This window comes from Sinocyclocheilus rhinocerous, unplaced genomic scaffold (assembly GCF_001515625.1).
Source record: "Sinocyclocheilus rhinocerous isolate Xijiao unplaced genomic scaffold, SAMN03320098_v1.1 scaffold776, whole genome shotgun sequence".
NCBI classification, from domain to species: domain Eukaryota; kingdom Metazoa; phylum Chordata; class Actinopteri; order Cypriniformes; family Cyprinidae; genus Sinocyclocheilus; species Sinocyclocheilus rhinocerous.
The window spans coordinates 314,242-334,601 of NW_015647486.1; the positions used below are offsets into that span (position 1 = coordinate 314,242).

General features: G+C 38.3%; 1 protein-coding gene across 1 annotated transcript in view; it reads left to right on the forward strand.

Moving 5' to 3' along the window:
• Positions 1 to 20,360, forward strand: part of anks1aa (ankyrin repeat and sterile alpha motif domain containing 1Aa) — a 114,890-nt gene that overhangs the window by 89,034 nt on the left and 5,496 nt on the right. The window contains exons 17-24 of the mRNA XM_016513676.1: positions 2,207 to 2,319; positions 12,066 to 12,164; positions 12,348 to 12,494; positions 12,716 to 12,823; positions 14,912 to 15,079; positions 15,162 to 15,299; positions 15,499 to 15,570; positions 17,668 to 17,754. Coding sequence (XP_016369162.1) covers positions 2,207 to 2,319; positions 12,066 to 12,164; positions 12,348 to 12,494; positions 12,716 to 12,823; positions 14,912 to 15,079; positions 15,162 to 15,299; positions 15,499 to 15,570; positions 17,668 to 17,754 — 932 coding nt within the window. The remainder of the gene's footprint in view (positions 1 to 2,206; positions 2,320 to 12,065; positions 12,165 to 12,347; positions 12,495 to 12,715; positions 12,824 to 14,911; positions 15,080 to 15,161; positions 15,300 to 15,498; positions 15,571 to 17,667; positions 17,755 to 20,360) is intronic.

Below are 20,360 nucleotides of genomic sequence, written 5' to 3' on the forward strand. Positions count from 1 at the left end.
AAGATTTTTGGATAAGCAATAAGATGGAAAATAAATCTGGGGACGTTTTGTTCAAAACCAACAAACCATCATCTAAATACCTCAGAGAACACTCTAGCATGCTAATCTGTGTACACTTGTACCATTTAGCTAGTCATAATGCTTTTTTGGAATCTAAAGTGTGAAAATGTATAATCTTTTGAGCAATACAGAACTTTGACTTTGCTTACCTCTTCTAATACCACTGGAGAACTCTGTATCTTGTGGTTTTGCAATTCATTTATAAGGCATTTGTCACATCATCAACACAGTATTTCATTAATAAACTCCTGCAACAGGATAGTTGGCAGAGTTTTTTCCGCTTTGTTTCTGTCTATGTGGATAAAGGTGCTAAAATATTAACATGCATGAGTGTCAGGGGGATTAGAAGAAGAACTGCCCTGCAGCTTGGCAGTAAACCCAGAGCTACGTCCTCCAGCCTAGAAGCTCTGCATATGCCTCTGTGTTTATGCTTTGCTTTCTGGGTACACACTGTTAAGCTTTGTTTCTTTAATCAATGCCTCTAATATTGTTACCATAGTCAACAATACTCTGACAAAAGAGTAATGGTCCCGGTTGGGGACAAAGGTTTGATGAGTCCTTAGATAATGGACAGCAGGCCCGCATTTCCTTTTCGGGGAAGAGCGAGCGAAGCAGGGAGGGGAGGAGACAGGGAGAGGGAGGGGGGAGCAGGAGCATGCGAGAGAAAGAAGGAGACAGAGCAGGAGCGCTGCAGAGCAGAATTGACAGCGTCCGGTTGAACAAGGAGACCGCACCTTCGGATTGCTGCTGCGTTTCTTACAACATCCAGACTTGTCCGCACCGCAAGTATGTCAAGTTTTACCGGCATTCTCTGGAGCAGGCAAGCACCCCACTGACCTTGCATTACTAATTCAACAGCAGCCGCGACGTCTCGAGGAACTAGAGGGATAACGAGATGTCTGCAACGTACTCTGAGGATTGACTGATGTGGGACGAGCACCCACTTTCTCTGTTCGGACTTCTGTAGGACTCTGGGAGACTTTGTCGTGTTGGAAAAGCAAGTCTTGTACTTTTGCAGTTGGGTGTCTCTGATTAAGTTGAATGACTCGGGTGGATACTACTTCTCATTGGTTTTTCCATTCGCTTTTGCTTTTTAATTTGGTTTTGATTACACTGACGTTTATTGGTGAGGCTTACGCTTTGTGCTGTCTTCTGCATCTAAATGTAATCAAAGTCAGACATTCTTGTTTTGGAATAAAGTTGATATCAAGAGATTTATTCAAGCAGAGTCTCTGAAGCTTTTTTTGCTCTTTGCCTACATCTCATGTACCTTTGATCCTTTGATCCTGAGAATCACAGAGTGACTTTGTGCAGTGCAAGTCATGCAATCCTGCCTGGCTTTTAAGTAGCGCTATCGTAGAGATTGGATTAGAAGTTCATTTGCATGAGGAGTGCAGTACGCAAGTTAAGAGTTTCCAGGCTTACGGTAGAGTCCCATAGCAATTTTTAGTCACTCTTAGGAGATCAGGAGATTGTGACGTTTTCGGCATCAGTTCAAGGGTTCGGTAGACATTGCTTGGGAGTAATGACTGTTTGAGAACTTTACTTGTGCATCTACCACCACATGGACACCCATGAGGGAATACCAACTTTCAATCATCTGATCCTCTACTGTGCTCCTCCTCATTAAACACCCCAGTCAATTAGGAGTTAACAAACCAGGAGCTAGCCTGTTTGGGATTATAAGGAATCTGGATTGATTACAATGGTGCACATCGTCTTCTGTGACTTTTTGGGTTGTGAAATCAAACCTTTGATTCATAGGGCGATTTCTGGGCTCAAATGGAAACTTTGATAATTGCTGTTCTTGGCACCCAGTTGTACTTCATAGTAACCTCTCAAATGTAAATTGATTCAACAAAGACATAATGTGGAGTCTAAATCTGTGATCAGTCCCAGCGTTGGGCCCCATCTTCTTCCCAAATTCAGCTACAGCAAACTTCATTCTTAGCAAGCGTGGTTTCGCCCCTGCTGTGGGAGCGGCCACACCTCTCGGCCGGGATCCTGTCGCCTCTGCCGTCCTGCTGTTTGTGCTCTCGGCACTGTTGGCCGAGGATGATGTGGCAGTGCCACGTCTCTTCCTCCGATTGCCGATGCTACCGTCTCAATGGTTTCTCGCTGCTCAAGCGCCTTCCTCTGTCCGCAGGTGGATCCAGGAGGCTGCTTGAACAGTCGGTCGGGGATTGGTTGGAGCATATAGGCCTTCCGCAGTATGAGAGCAAGCTACTTCTCAACGGCTTTGACGACCTGCGGTTCATGGTGAGTAACTCCTACCTAGTTGTCTATTACAAATGAAAGCATTTCACTTTGCTACTCTACCTGTACATACTGTACCGTGCTACCTACATTTTTCTGTGCCTTTTTCTTTTTTATCAAATCTGATTGTATTTAAGAAAATGATCACACATTACTTATCATCAAAGCGCTTTTGTATGTTTTGCATGCCAGTTTTGATTCTGGTGCTTATGGATCATGGCCAGTTACTTAGATGTTGCCTTCATGCAAACACTCAGAAAGAGAGTTTTCTAGTGCCTTGAATAAATAATCATTAAGTGTTTACAAGTGTGCTGCCATAGCAGAGCGAACCTGCAGCCAAGCGAACTTCTGTAGTAGCAGCAGAACTGTCAGCATTCTTCTTACGCTGGGAGGTCAAATGAACAGTGAGCGTTCTTTGGTCTTAACATGATTTGCCATAGCAAAAATAGGCACTTAATCAAGGCGGATGTCCTGGTCTTTATCCAGGCCCTGAATGATCAATCATTAACAACCTAATTAGGACATTGTTATGAGATTGGATGCTACGTGGAGGTTTGATTTAGAGCTCAATCACTTCCGATAACTGCACACTATAGACAACAGAAGTTTATAAAAACACTAGCCTCTGGAAAATAGGTTTTGAGAATCTCAATAAAGAATATGTATTTTTCATCAAATTTCATCACCAAGAATGATACCTCCATTTTTTTTTTTTTTTTTGAGTAAAGGTGAGCTAATACTTTTCTAAGTGACTCTTTTGATGAATTCCACCTGGTGGAAGATGCAACAGGCCGAAAGTTTTCTTTGTGACTCGAGTCAGGTCTAGGGAGTAGGATATCATAGACTGGCATTGAGATCTTTCGAGACTTGGGCAACCCAGAACTATTTTCTCAAGCAGTTTATAACAGTCTTTTCTCAAAAAGTGTATAAATATAGTTGCAATTGGTTACATTAAAGAAGCTCTTCTCTTTTTGGCTATTGATTCATATGTTTTTGAGGATTCGTATATTGGGACATGGCCCACAAACAGGTTCTTCACCAGATTGAGAAGCCCATGAGGCTTTATGAAAGAAGCCTGATGCCTTATAAGGGGCTGTGTTGTTTTTACCATGTGAGGTAATGAGAATTGATGGTGATGCGGTTGAAATCCTCAGCTGGCCGAGGGAGGCGATGTGTGTGTTGTAAATCAGAGATACAGACGGGTCCCTGGTCGCCCTATGTTCCACGCCGAGCGCCACCTCATTGCAGGAGTAATGAAGGTTTTATAGCCAAGCTGGTCAGCAGTAGGTGTGTGTGTGTGTGTGTGTGTGTGTGTGCATTGTCCTGATGCATCATCCATCTCTGCAGATCCTTCAAAACATCATTCTAAATGTTCTTACATAGATAGAAAATGCAATATGAGGCTCTAATCCAGTAATACTTGTGGTTAGCTATTTGTAATTCCTCTGAAGCCCAATTTAGCACTGTTGCAGTCGTTGAGAGTGATACCAATACAATTATACAGTTTTTATAAGCAAATTTGATAGCCGAAAAAAGTATACATATCTTGTACGCACTTTATACTAAATACTTAATTTTTTATTTAATTAATTATATTTGAAAAAAATCAATACCTTTATTCAGCAATGACACATTAATTTCAAATAAAGGTGACGTTTCTAATTTTGCAAAAGTCAAATAAATACTGTTCTTTTGAATTTTCTATTCATCAAAGACTAAAAAAAACATTTCATTTTGATTTAATTTTCCTCAAAAATATTAAGCAGCACAACTGTTTTTAACATTGATAATACAAAATGTTATTAAATCAGCATATTATGATTTCTGAAGGATAATATGACACTGAAGACTGGAGTAATGATGCTGAAAATTCAGCTTTAAATCACAGGAATAAATTACATTTTAAAATATATAGTAGAAAACAGTTATTTACATTTATTTTAAAAAAAAATTAAATGCAGTAAAATATATTGCAAGTTTTATTGTATATATTTTTTGTATTTAAATAAATGCTGCCTTGGTAAGCAGAAGAGACAAATTTCAAAAATATTAAGGAAATCTTACCGACCTCAATATGGAGTTATTTATATGCCGTTTCATTTCTTTTTATTAAGTTAGTCAGCTCATGATGTGCCGCTGTACTCAAAATCAGTATCATGGCATGATGCGGTCACCTAATCGCATAATACGTCCTTTGGATTTGAGTGTTCAGCACAACTCCGCAATAACACTTTACTGATACAGGAGTCCAGTCTCTCTGCTGCATTCAGATTGCCTTGCCTGAATGCATTTGTGGACTTGTTCTGATTTATATATGCAGGATTAATAAATCTCGGCTGGACCGTACCGCTGTACTCTCTTACATACTTCACCCTGAATGTCTTAGTGGAGTGTAGTGAGGAATGAATTCAGCTTAGATTTGTTTATATGCTGGTCTGTACCTATCATACTGTAGCCCAGCCGCATTGAGCTTCTCAATTTCATCTCCATGCATTTGAAATTTCCAAAAAGGTCAGTCTTTTTTACAGTGAGCTGATTGGAGAGAGGCAGGCATTTTTCACATGACTATTTTAATAGCTCAGCGGGTTTAGCATCTTGAGCTGTCGATGTGTTTAATAGCTGCAGAACGCATTGAACATCACTGTAAAGCTCCTTCCCACTTCCTCCCCAGTGCTTTTTGGAGATGAAGACTTCATCTTTCTGTGCTCTTGACTCTGTTTTTCATGTCAGAGTGGAGGATTGAGTATATGTTCTCTCTCAGATTATACTGGTGCAGGAAGCTTGGCTTTTTTACATGCACAAACACGTTTTATTTCTTTTGTAGTTTTTCCGCTCTCTTCTCTTTCCTCTTAGTCTTCCAGAATTCTCCTCACTATATTAAAATAAGACAGGGCTCCAGGTGGTGACTTTAATGGTTGCTACAAAATGTTTATGGCAATAATTTAACATCTAGCCAACTTTGATGACAGTCTGGAAGGTTTTATGCATGTCAATATATGTTTTTTCTCAGATATCATCTTGTAGGCTGCCGTTAGCTGACAACCTGAGCCAACTGATGAAAAAATTACTCTCATGAGCCTAGTTCTTTTAATGCATCAGTCAAAAAGATTCTCGCAGGTCAGTTTGAATCGGACTGTCATTTGAGAGCCGTGAACCGAAAGTCAATTTTAGTTGTGTCTGGTTTGAAATGAACTTAGAACCATTCCTATATATGTTTTAGGTTTGTGAGACTTGCAACAGTTTATTTACTAACTTATTCATATAACAGTATTTGTTAGTTCAAAAAAGTCATGTGACTTCTATCTTTTTTTTTTTTTTTTTTAAAGTCTGGTTCCCCCTGAAAAGCATTGCATGTTGATTTTCATAATCTTTCTTTCATCAAAATGTTTCTTTGTGACTGTTGTCTGCACTTGTATTTTTTATATATATATAACATTTATTGACCACGGATGCATGAAATTAAACAAAAGTGACAGTAAAATCTTTACATTTTAAGAAAAAATAATCAATTTCAAATAAATGTTGTTATTTTGTATGCCGTTTCCACAATCATATTAACCAACACAACTATTTCCAACATTGATAATAATAAGTGTTACCAACTTGTGTTATGAGCCAAATCAGCATATTAGAATGATTTCTGAAGGATCATGTGAAGACTTCAGCTTTGATCACAGGAATAAATTAATTTTCTAAGTATATTCAAATAGAAAACAGTTATTTTAAATTGTAATACTATTTCAAATGTTTACACATTTTATTGTATTTTTAATCAAGTAAATGCAGCCTTGCTGAGCAAAAGAGAATTTCAAAAACATTAAAAAATTAAAAACCCCAAACTTTTGAATGCTGGTGTATTTGCCAAATAGCTATTTACATATCCATTTACACTACTTTAGAAAATATTTTGGAATTTGCCCAAATTTTGCCCGAACTGATGCAAGTGTTACTCTGTGTTCATTTATTCGGAGAACATAAATTTGGAAAATGGGATTTCAGGATTCACATCTCTTCTTTAACAAATGTGGTTTCATGCATATTAAAGACTTTCTGAAAGTCAGATCTGGAGCAATTTACTTGCTGTGCTAGAAAGAGACACGTCTGTGTGTTCACCAAGGCATGGTGGTTTCCCCATTACCCTCCTTTCCCAACTAATTCCAGATGCATTTGCATGGAGATGGAGTGCAGGAGTAAGACTCAAAGCTCCCGCTTTCGTTCGGATACCTGTGGTGAGGTCGTCCTACACCTATCCAGAAGTGCATTACCTCCTCATCCCGCTCCGTTCCATCTTCCCATCCTGTCATCATCCCTGCATTCCACTTCTCCTAAAATCAACCCAAAGCAGGCGATCGCCTTTGATCATGTGGGAGATATATCTGATCAATAATTGAGAAGAGCTCGTCGGCTATGTTTTTAGGTCTTGCATTAAGACTCCGCGTCCAATTTGACTTTAATATGTTGCTATTTTTACTCATGCTTGAGTATTAAAAGGCATTTAAAATTAAAGGAAAGTCTGAGGACACAGTGGATTTCAAGAGGTGCATTATGGGAATTGTAATTTGCTGATGTCAGATGTGAAAGGCAGAGGCATAATATTCAGTTAAACAGGTTAATTAAGTGTGTTTATTACATCCATTTGTTTCAGCAGAGCGCTGTACTGCTGTTTGTGTCATAACTGTGAGAACAACCTAGTTTGTTTAGTGTTTTTGGAAAGGGAGTGAAACGGAAGTTTAAGTAAATGAGATGTGTCTATTTGAAGAATTGTATCTCAATATTTTTAAGCCTGTTGAGGATATACAGTGTGAATTACATTCATATTTTCACATACAGAAAGGTTAGCCAATCAGAGCAATGTAATTTACATACAGACGTCTTAAAGGTACAGTAGCAAAAACGAAATTATTGGTTTTGGTGCAAGAAAAACCTGAAAATTTAATGCTGCAGAAGTCTAGGGGCTGGAGGATGTTGGCATTCTCCTCAACACTGACCCCGTGTGCAACCAACTTACAAAGTCACACAAAGGGAGGGTGAGAAGTGGAATTAGCAGTGAATGGTACTTCAGATTGACCGGCCAGAGAACAGAGCTGGTATCATGATCAGATATCACCACCTGTGCCAGCTGCATCTGTAGCCTGTGTGTGTGTGTGTGTGTGTGTACTGGTATATATGGTTTATGAGGACACAAATGTGTATAAAGACATGGGTACTACAACGTGGTTTATGAGGACACTTCCTGTGTCCCCGTAAAACAAAAGGCTTAAAAAACATACAAAACGGTGTTTTATGAAATTCAAAAATTGCCAGTAGTTTTCTGTAAGGGGTAGGGTTGGTGTAGGGCGATAGAAAATAGTTTGTACAGTATAAAAACCATTACGCCTATTTACACAAATGCAAGTATGTGTGCGTGTGGTCCTGGTTTTCCCATACATTATGGGGACCAAATGCCCTCATAAGGATAGTATTACCAGTAAATTTTGACCATGTGGGTACATGGTTTTTGGTCCCCATTAGGGAAAACATCTTATAAATCATACAGAATGAAGTGTTTTGAAAATCTAAAAATGCAAAAAGCTTTGTGTGAGGGGTAGGGATAGGGTAAGGGATAGAAAATACACTTTGTACAGTATAAAAACCATTACGTCTATGGAATATCCCCATAAAACACTGAAACCAGTGTGTGTGTGCGAGAGGGAGAGAGACTGTGGACAAACAGGTAATTTAACAGCAAACACCAGAAATGTGATTGCAAATGAATTGTATTGTAACTTTTTTTTTATTTTGTAACTATATTTTTAGTTTATCATTTTTGAAGTGATCGATCTTTTTGCATATGTGTACAGTACGGTGTATTTACTTACGGTTACATGTATGGTAAGAATTTTTTATTTATTTAATTTAAAAGAAAAAGAAAATAAATTACTACTTTTATTCAGCAAATTTGCATTAAATTGATCAAAAGTGACAGTAGAGACATTCATAATACTACAAAAGATTTCTGTTTCAAATATAAACTTTCTGTTAATCAAATAATTCTGAAAAAATAGTTTCCACAAAAAAAACATGTTTTGTTTTCAACATTGATAATGACAGACAGACAGACAGACAGACAGATAGATCAACCACCAAACTATGAGTATTAACAGATGTTGTCTTAAATAATTGGATATTGGCTCACAAATGTTGTATCAGGACATCCATGTTTAAACGTGTTAAGTGGCTTTTTCTGCACATGGATTCACATCATGTCTGTTCATTCATCATTGACCCAGAAGTGCAGGTGCTCTGAACTAGCAAGCGTTTAATTGGTGCTTCTGAATAAGGCATCACTTGATGTCATTCACATGATTGCTAGCGTGTGAAATGATTATGAATTGCTCTGTAGTCATAAAGCTTCTGCATCGTTCCTCAAAGTTAATTCAAGTTCCTCTACATTAAGGAGATTTCCACTGAGGATTTCCACGGCTCCAAAGCGCACAGATTTCTTTTGATTGCTCGTACGCTGCTGCTGGAATTGAGCTGTTGTTTTCTGGACGTCCCTTATTAGGGGCTGATTTTCTCCTCTGCCGTCATGAGGAATCTCTCCACAACTGGAATCAAAGTTTTATTCTCAGATGTCTTTGTGAAATTGGATAGTTCTAAAAAACATTATTTCTTTGCAAACTTTGCAAAGTCTCTGGAGCTGTGAGTCATGTAAGCTTTTATTACTGCTGTTTGCTAAGGCAAACATCGCCGATACATACGTGCGGTTTGGGATTTAAACGCAAAGTATACAAAATTTCGCTTGTGGTTCGAACATGAATGATGCCTAAAGTCAGTGAAAAAATGATGCAGAAATATGACACATTAGTTAGCTAAAGAAAATCTGATGATGCAACTTGGTGTAGTGTCCAGATACAGTGGGTACGGAAAGTATTCAGACCCCCTTAAATTTTTCACTCAACTTGAATGTGCAACCTCTATTTGTGTGCTGTTCTCAGAGATCTGATTTCAGTCTATACTGAAGGCTGATAATGAGAGAAGAAGAGTTAAGTGGATTGGAAAGAGACAGAGCGAGAGATAAAAAGTGGACGGAGACAGATTGATCCACCTCACCCCTTCTGCATTCAGCTGCCGTTTGTTCACTCTAAATGATTTGGGCAGTTTTGCTCGAGCTTATTCCCCATCTGCCTCCCTCCTCACTTTATCACAGAATGAGCAGATGAGACTTAAAGTGGTTCAGATCGCTCATGTTTGAGCGGAGTGAATGATGACGGACAGTTTCTGTGTGTGTAGATATATTCATTCGAGCATTAGATGTCTCTTATTTGATTCGGAGCAGATCTGCACCTTCCTTCAGTGTCTGTCTTGGATCAGAAAGTGTTAGTTTGATGCACAGGACGTTTATGATTATTACTCATGGCACAATTTTCTTGCACCGGCCAAAACTGTATGACTTACAGTTCTGCTTGTCCACCGAAGTGCTGTGTGAAGAGAAAATCACAGCCGATCAAAACGTATTTGATGTTTAATACGGAGTTAAGAAGAGCAGGATTTTGCAACAACATTTTAGTGTAGGCTAGTTAGGACAAGAACTCTTAAAGGGATAGTTCACCCAAAAATGAAAATTCTGTCATTAATTACTCACCCTCTCAGCCAGTCTGTGTCAGCTGCGTCATGCGGATACGTCGTTTTCATTCAAATCAAAACGTAAACAACGTAGAAAATGTATCCGTGTGGCGCAGCTGACACAGAATAGTATACGCTGTTTACGTTCATTGGATAGTCTCCAAAAGGGTGACGCAGAGGAGACAAATTGTTGAATAAAGTCGTTATTTTTGTTTTCTTTGCGTACAAAAAGTATTCTCGTAGCTTCGTAAAATTATGGTTGAACCACTGATGTCACATGGATTATTTTACCGATCTCCTTGCTACGTATCTGGACCTTGATCGTGTTACTTACATTGCTGTCTATGCAGGGTCAGAGAGCTCTCAGAATTAATCAAAAATATCTTAATTTGTGTTCTGAAGATGAACGAAGGTCTTACGGGTTTGGAACGACATGAGGGTGAGTAATTAATGTCAGAATTTTTATTTTTGGGTGAACTATCCCTTTAATGCTGATAATCGATTAGCGGATGACGTGATCACTTATATCTCTATCACGCTGTACATTATTAGGACACTGCGATGAGCTTTTGATTATTGTCTGTTCTTTTTTTTCATTGGTTTTGTTTTGTGTTTGTTTTGAGTATTTTTATTTATTTTTTTAGCATTTTGTCGTTTGCATTTTATTGTATTCTTTGTTTTAGTAGCTTAGTTTTTTGTGATTTGCTTTTTGTTGCTCATGATATTGGTTTTGTTTATTGGTTTGGTTGGCTTTTTTTTTTTTTTTGTGGTTTGCTCTTTGTTGTCAGTGTTTTATTGGTTTTGTTTTGTGATTGAGTTTTTTTTGTTTGTTTTGGTTTTTGTTGATTGTTATTGGTTTTGTTTAGTTTTTTGTTGATTGTGTTAGTTTTGTGGTTTGCTTTTTGTTGGGGTTTTGTTTTGGTTTTGTTTTGTTTTTTGTTGATTGTGTTGGTTTTGTGATTTGCTTTTTGTTTGTGTTTTATTCTTTTTGATGTGTATTTGAGTTTTTTGTTTTGCTTTTTGTTGCTTGTGTTGGTTTTCTTTTGTGGTTTGCTTTGTGTTTTATTGGTTTTGTTTTGTTTTGTGTTTATTTTTATTTTTTTTAATGGTTTGCCTTATTTTTGTTTTATTTTTCTTCACTTTGGGTTTGTTTTGGTTCGTGGATTGTTTTTGTAGTGCTAGTTTTGGTATGGTTATGATTTTATTTTATTTTTGGTTTAGCAGTGAAATGCTCTTGTTGAAGTGGGGATTGCATCTGAATGATTTTGTTTCAGTGTGTGTCTTTGTTAGAATGGACTCTCTCTCACAATCAGCACATAATGACAGCCAGTTCTCAAAGGAGTGATTATTTTCTCCACAGCATACAGTTTGTGGTTCATGTAATGGGTACAGGCAAACACAGAAGCACAGTTTGTTGGGCACTGTAAATCGGTTCAACATCTCAAAACACAGCACTCACTTGCTGTAAATTCCTGTCATGCACTGTCTGTCCGAATCAAGTTTATTATATTCTAGACGTCATTTGATTGATAGACACTTCAGGTGCATGAAGGGTCATGCACAGTATTTCCTGCTAAATGAATGGAGTGTATAAAGGGATTGAGTGTGAGTGTGTGTGTGTGTGTGTGTGTGTGTGTGTGTGTCTCGTTGTGAGATCAGCACCTCTGTGTGTGTGTGTGTGTCTCGTTGTGAGATCAGCACCTCAGATTACTCTCTGCGCTGTCTTACATCGATCGCTCAGATGCTGCTGTGTTAGACACACTGTGTTTAGATTATATGGCATTGATCAATGAAGAAACATGAATCACGCACACTCATGCGGACAAACAATGTGAGATGTGTGCCTCTGTCCTACCCGATATATTTTGTGTCCTCAATCCATAAAGTGGAGACCTTCTGTATGTTTGTTGATTAAAGTAGAGCTGGTTTAGAGATGACCATCGATGCTGCTATTTTTTATGGTGCTTTGCAGTACATTGAATTAAACCTTGTTTTTTCAGACAAAAAATACATTTACCAACTGGTGCATTATTGCCACACACTATTGATATGGGCTTGTGCATTTAGGTCGTGTATTGTGGCATTGTGTATGTTGTATTTTTGTCTAGTTTTCACCTGATAGCTGTGTATGTATGTTTGTGTAGGGAAATGACGTAATGGAAGAGCAAGACCTGAGAGAAATTGGCATCACGGATCCGGCACATCGCAGGAAGATCCTCAGTGCTGCACGTTCTCTACCAAAGGTTTGATGATGAGTCTAAAATGCTTTGCCGAGGATTGTCACATGATGCTAATAATCACTTTATGCCCTTAACAGTATTATTTTGTAAGATTTTCATCATTTTAATAATATCCGTTGTTTGTCAGCCAGTAGTTTATCTGTACTGGGTCTGAAGTAAGTTCTCTGTTGGTTTTGAACTCTGCAGGTGAAAGCATTAGGCTGTGATGGCAGCACGTCCCTCGCTGCGTGGCTGGACGTCCTGGGTCTTCAGGAATACCTGCAGAACTTCCTGTCCAGCGGCTATCGCACGCTAGAATGTGTGAAGAACCTGTGGGAGCTGGAGATTGTTAATGTGAGAACGTGATGCATTCAAACATTTACAGTATAGACTTTTTTGTTGTTATTTGTTTTATATCAAGTGTTATATGAAGTATTTACATAGTTGGCTTTTACTTTATTTTTAAAAATTCAATTACTTGATTCTGAATTATTCGGTTGAGAGCAGGGTATTTATGTTGCTTAATAGATATTGTGTAATTTTTGCCTTTGCGTGTGTTTTATGTCTGTTTTTAGGTGCTGAAGATCACGTTGTTGGGCCACAGGAAAAGGATTATTGCGTCATTAGCTGAACGGCCGTATGAGGAGCCTCCGGTCAAACCACCCCGCCTCTCTCAGATCAGAGTAAGTACTGCTGTATGCTATATTATTTTATGATATTACGCATTCTAGAATAGATTTTAGGCTTTAAGTAGACCATTAGGAGTAAACAAAAACAAGACTCTGAGGGTGGAATTACAGTTTGTTCAAAATGTAGTGTTTTTTTGTTGTAGGTTTGGTCTCTTTATGAAAATATTATCAATATTTTGGCATGACAAATTGATTAATTTTGCTGAGATGGCATGTGTAATTTTAGTTGACTATAATAATTTGCAAAATGAGAAAAAAAAGTCAAACTGTTAACCCTCTGGGGTCCGAGGGTGTTTTGGGGCCTGGAAAAGTTTTGACATGCCCTGACATTTGTGCTTTTTTCAGTTGCTTACAAACATTTGAATGTCTAAAGTTTAATAACACTGTAATCAGCACAAACTGGGCTACAATAATATGTGAGCAGCATGTATGTACGTGATTGTGTTTTTGAGAAAACAACGTTTATGCGTACTTAGTGAAAAACTACAATTTTAAAGTCACCGAAATAAAAAAGTTCCGCCGCCGGAACTGTCGACCCCAGGGGGTTAATAGACCAAATATTTGATCTGTAAATGTGTATTAATTTAATTATGTTTAAAAAATTCAAAAGTTGTTTGTTAATTCAAAAGATTAACAATTGGGTCACGTCTTATTTTCGCAAACCATGCCTTCCAGAGTTTTAGTTTACTAGAAATTTGCAAGATGTATTTTCTGTTTCCTCTGCTGAATCGTCCAGGTCGAAAACAGTGTTACTTATTGAACAGACCGCATTTCTGTCTTTCACAGAAGGGTATTGGATGAATCTCACAATGAAATTGCTCATATCTCACACTAAAATAATAATTTTTTTTTTTTTAAATCATAAAATGAAATATATTTTGTATGAAAAAAATACAAGAAACACATTTTAAGGTCCTTTTAAGGTTGCATTTCCCTCATTTTTCCCTTATATTTTTGAACAAGCTTACGCTGCTGCTAAGGAAGCACTTTCCACAGATAATAAAGTGTTCCATACCACCCTCACATCTTAAAACTACCATAGCATCTTATCTCATCAACAAATGGAAAAAAGAATGGAATCTGAGAACGAACAACAAACTATATGAACCGAACTGTGCGTAAAAGTTGCATATTTTCAGTAATTGCTGAGATGAGATACAGTACATGATGCCAAATAGGACATTCCAGAATCACACACAAGTTCTTAATATCATTAAAAAAAAGTCTACTGCTATACTGTTCATGACAGAGTCCAGGATTTCTTAAACTAAACTAACTATTATATTTTATTAAATTATGCTGGTTTACGTTCTCTTAGGGAATTATATTTCACAGCAAATGTTTTCAAAGAGTTTTTATCTAAAGAAAACTTTATAAACCTCACATATAAACATGTTACTCGTCATGCAAATAGCAAAGGAAGCTGGCATAATGTTAAAAACTTTCATTGCTATAATTCAAAATAAAACAACATACATTTTTTTTTTTGTAAAAAAAAAAAATCAGTTATGTGAAATTCAATTTCAAATCAGTTTCTTTAGAAAAGTGTTGGATGACATTTTCTGTTTCCTCTGCGGAAACATCGAGGTCAAGACTGCACTTCTGTCCCTCACAGAAGGATCTTGAAATTTCACAATAAATTTGGTCACATCGCACCCTGAAATAAAAATACATAAACAAATAAATCAAATAAATTACATTTGCATGATGAAAATAGAAGCTTTTTTTATTTTATTTTTATTTTAACACTTCCCATCACTTCCCCTTATCTCCAGTACCATAATGCGAAATTCAATTTAATTCAATTCTCTTTGTCCACTAGAAATTTAGAGGAAGTTTAGTGTTTTCTGTGTGTTTTGCTCTGCTCAATCTCCCAGGTTGAAAACAGTTTGCCTTATTGAACAGACTGCACTTCTGTCCCTCACGGCCTTATTTTTATTCACAACAAATGAAATCTGGCATCAACTCTGATTGCAGTCTATAATAAAGTGCAGTATACTGTAAACTCTCTCTCGAGCTCATTTCTGGGCAAGGACATCTTTCTGGCTGGCTGATCTCCCTCATTGAACGCTTCTTTTGCAGTGTCAGGATCTCATGTCCCAGACCTCGTCTCCTCTCAGTCACTCAGACTCCTACACGCGCTCCATGGATCCCCTGTTACCTGCTGGTGATTCTGGGAGGAGGAGAGGTCCCGACTCAGAATATGACGTGGCTATTCGACAGCGGCCCAATGACAGGCCACAACCACAAGTGAGTCACGATTCCTTCTGTTTCTGCTCAAATGATGCACATTTCGGTCAGTTTATCCTGAAAGCGTGTTTCCTTCCTAAAGGAGAGATTTGAGGAGCGTCAACGGGAGCCTCGCTTGACCTTACGACCCCCGAGTCTGGCGGCGCCGTACACACCGGTCCAGAACTGGCACCATCAGCCCGAGAAGCTCATCTTCGAATCATGCAGTTACGAGGCCAACGTAATAATTTTTCTATCATAAAACAGCCCCTTTATATAATAATAAAGTCATAATTCATATTGAGGTGACGGGTTATGAAATCATCCGAATTTTTGATTGTGTTTAGATAATGTGATTTAACTGTTTGCTTTTGCCAGCTGAGACCAACTGAATTCTCTCTCTCTCTTTACCGGTTTGTCCCGACTTGCTCGTTCTGCAGTATCTGGGCTCGATGCTCATTAAAGAACTAAGAGGAACGGAGTCAACGCAGGACGCCTGTGCTAAAATGAGGGTAGGTGTTCACAGAGTCTTCAGCCAATGAGAGCTCAAGGTCTCCTGTGAGGAGTCACGCCAGGACGCTGAGATTATTATTATATTCTGGAACGGGCAGCAAGCAGCACTGTCAGGGAAAATGCCACCCATGCGTGTCCTCTACGGGGCACTAGTGCAAAAAAGGACAGTTTCATAATATTTGGCTAACAAGGTCCGTCCAGAAAGTGGAAAATGGGCTTCATTGCACTGTCCTGTGTGTGAGAGACAGCCTGCAGATTTGCACTTTAAAGGCTGTTCTGATAAATAATCAAGCAGATCTGTTTGCTCAGCCGGTCAGTGCAGAGAAGTAGTCAAATTGAGCCGTCTGTTCAGTCGCACTTAATGAAAAGACAGAAACAAAAACAGTCAGAGCCGACAAATGTTTTTAAGAAATCTGTCCCTTAAATATTAGCATTGGCCATTGGTAATAATAATAAAACAACATTTTAAGGACCAATAAGGCTTTTTAGCATTATCACATTTATTTTCATAAAAAATTAAGTACATTTCCTCTCAGGTCCTCATTACCGTAATATAAAATACTAATTAATTATTTGTTTAAATTGATATTTAATTATAAATGGGGAATAATAATAACAATAATAAACTACTAAAAATGCAGTATCTGGGCTCGATGCTCATTAAAGAACTAAGAGGAACGGAGTCAACGCAGGACGCCTGTGCTAAAATGAGGGTAGGTGTTCACAGAGTCTTCAGCCAATGAGAGCTCAAGGTCTCCTGTGAGGAGTCACGCCAGGACGCTGAGATTATTATTATATTCTGGAACGGGCAGCAAACAGCACTGTCAGGGAAAATGCCACCCATGCGAGTCCTCTACGGGGCACTAGCGCAAAAAAGGACAGTTTCATAATATACGACTAACAAGGTCTGTCCAGAAAGTGGAAAATGGACTTCCGCTTCATCGCACTGTGCTGTGTGTGAGAGACAGACTGCAGATTTGCAATTCAAAGGCTGTTCTGATAAGCAGCCATTTCTGTTTGTGTTTAAATGGTTAAATAATCAAGCAGAACTGTTTGCTCAGCCGGTCAGTGCAGGGATGCAGTCAAAATAAGCTGTCTAGTCAGTTGGGCCAGACACTTAATGAAAAGACCAAAGCATAAACAGTAAGAACTAACAAATGTTTTCTTTGAGTAAATAATAAAAAAGGGCATAAGAAATCTGTCCCTTAAACATTAGCATTGGCTGTTGGTGAATCTCACAATGAAACTGGTCACATCTCACCCCTAAATATTAATGATAATAATAATAAAACAACATTGTAAGGACCATTAAGGCTTTTAGCATTATGACATTTATTGTCATAATAATTAAGTACTCCCTTTCCCCTCAATTCCTCATTACCATAATGTAAAACACTAATTCATTATTTGTTTAAATTGATATTTAATTATAAATGAGTAATAATAATAATAAAAATTTTAAATTTAAATGTAGTGCAGCAAATACTGTCATGGTGCCTAATACTATTTTTAAATATTATGTTTACTGTTTAGTTAATTTTTTTTATAGATTTTTCATATTTATTTATTTGTTTGTTTGTTTTTAACAGCAGTAGTTCTCAATTTGTTTTATTCAAAGCTGTCCATTGTCCGACATAATATTTGAAGGTGTCAATATATGAATAAAAATATGTTTTCTTTCTTTTTTTTCACCTGAAACTGTGACAAAGCTGCTTGTTTTCAGACTTTTTTTTATTAACAGGCACTGGACGTGTTGATAAATTAAGTTAATTAACTATTCATTTTGTAATTCCAGAAGTTTTGAAGCTACATGAAAGCTGAATATTATAGATATTTTTTTTTACATTTTAATTTAGTTACAGTACTAACTATTTAGTATATTAATATAGTATTAATTAGTATTTATTTAAATACTTTTAGGCTAACCTGTACCTATTTTTGATGATTGCTGAGAAAATTTTGGGACAAAATGTGTCCATACAGTCAATCAATCAATTAATCCATTTGTATTTAAATTTCCCGGCATTATGTTAACCCTATATGATGTAAAACACATTGACAAACATCCTATATAATACTCTCTCTTTCTCTCTCAGAGGTCGACAGAACAGATGCGGAAGATCCCCACCATCGTCCTCTCCATCACGTACAAGGGTGTGAAATTCATTGACGCTGCCAACAAGGTGATGACATCATCCTCCTCTGTCGTTCACCCCAAGCAGGCAGATAAATTAATTGCAGGCATTATGGTTAATTGTTATTCTAAAAAACAACATTATAAAATATTTTGGGTAGTTTTGAGAAACTGCTTTCAGCAATGAGATTGTGTGTCTGTCTGTTTTATCATCCATCCATCCACCCAATCCATCTGCTATTCCATGCCATCCCTCCACTCCATCCTTCCAATCCAATCCATCCATCCTTCCATCCAATGCCATCCTGTCCTATTCCATCCACCCAATCCATCCTATCTGTCCATCTCCCTCCCTCCCTCCCTCCATCTTTCCAACCAATCCATCCCATTCATCCACTCACCCAATCTATCCTATGCCATCCCTTCATCCCAGCCTCCCAATCCAACTCATTTGTCCTTTCCATCCATCTAATCCATCCATCCATCCACCCAACCCATCCATCCTATCCATCCATCTAATCCATCCGTCTCTCTCTCAATCTATCCCATCCACCCAATCCATCCAATACTATCCCATGCATCCCTCCATCCCATCCTTCCAATCCAATCCATCCATCCAGTGCCATGCCATTTCATTCCATCCACCCAAATCCATCTTATCTGTCCATCCATCATCCCTCCCTCCCTCCATCTCTCCAACCAGTCCACCTCATCCATCCACCCAATCTATCCTATGCCGTCCTATGCCATCCTTCCATCCCAACCTTCCAATCCAACCCATCCATCCTATCCGTCCATCTAATCCAGGGGTGTCAAACTCAGTTCCTGGCGGGCCACAGCCCTGCAGAGTTTAGCTTCAACCCTAATTAATCACACCTGATCCAGCTAATCAAGTCCTTCAGGCTTATTTGAAAACTACATGGTTTGTGTGTTGGAGCAGGGTTGGAACTAAACTCTGCAGGGCTGCGGCCCTCCAGGAACTGAGTTTGACACCCCTGATCTAATCCATCCATCTCTCTCTCAATCTATCCTATCCACCCAATCCATCCAATGCTATCCCATGCCATCCCTCCATCCCATCCTTTCAATCCATCCATCCATCCATCCAATGCCATGCCATGCAATTTCATTCCATCCACTCAATCCATTTTATCTGTCCATTCCATCATGATCCATCCCTTCCTCCCTCCCTCCCTCCCTCCCTCCCTCCATCTCTCCACCCAGTCCTGCCATCCCTCCATCCCAGCCCACCCATCCATCCATCCCATCCCATGCCCTGCCCTGCCATGCCATCCTATCCTATCCATCCATCCATCATCCATTCATCCATCCATCCATCCCATTTAACGCTTGATCCCATCATTCCCCCAATCTGTCTCATCCATCTAATTGTATTTTTCAGTATCAACTGATATTGATTGTTTTAACCAGAGATGGGCACTCGAGTTAGTGACTCGCACTCCAGTCGCATTTTTATAGACCTGAAATGAGTCGAGTCAAGTCTGGAGTCGAGGAAAAGAACTCGTGAATATTTTAAAAGCAACTCAAGTATTTTATCCTTAAATACTTCTATAACTGATATTCAAAAGGTGGATCGATCTGCACCCCGGCATCCATCCGGACCGCGAGCCGTAACCGAAGCACCATTTTAAGTGAGCAGCACGTCAAAACAACGGAGCGGATCACATAACAAGCCTTCAGGGTCGTTTAAGTAAATATCTTTCAGCGCTATATCCTCTAGTATTTTTTTCTAAAGCCAAAGGCACTTTATTCAAGCCCTTTTAGCTCTGCGCTTTCACTCTCACTCCGGACGCGCGCTGGTGTTTTGCCGGATTCTGCTCCCCTGCCAGATTATGCACCCCCTCGTTGAAGTCGCTACCTGATTGCCTAATCCCAACCCCACACCTACTCCTAAACCTACCAATACTAGGAGGTGCATAATCTGGCAGGGTGCCAATTTCGGCACTCCACCGGCACCAAGTTTAAGAGCAGTGGATGATGCAGTAATTTTAACAACATCAGAAACACTAAGAGCAGCAAAATTATAGATTACTTTCACTAAAACACAGCAGAAAACAACAATGCTGCAAATATAGTTATTTTTTAGTACTATATGCATCTATCTATAACCTATGACTCTTACTGTTCAAACCAGATGTGACAAGACGTTTCTGATCTACATTTAGCATTAAGGAGTGACCGTTGACCCCAGGGAGTTAAGCTATAGGCTAAGAACTTTTTTTTTTTAAATCATGTAATTATAATTGGGAAAATTGTTGTTAGATGGCTAGCATAGAACTTAAACTTTGAAACTGCTAGTTATTTTCTGCTCAAGATGAGAACGTTTTGATTATTGTAGCTACAGTCAAACCAAAATTTATTCAGACAGCGTCAACATTTCTCACATTATCACAGTTGATTTGCTATAGTTTAGAAAATGGTAATAAAATATGACAAGAACTCAGAGTTAAACTGTGTCAGAACAAATTCATCTTGATAATGTTAGATAACTTTGATAGAAAGGTATGTAATGGATTGCAATCAACCAAAAATAATATAACTGTTAAATTTAAGTACACAATTAGTTAATACCAATTTAGGTCAACTAATTACCAAGTAATGCTTAATTTTGTTCAGTCTGTGGTGTAAAAAGGT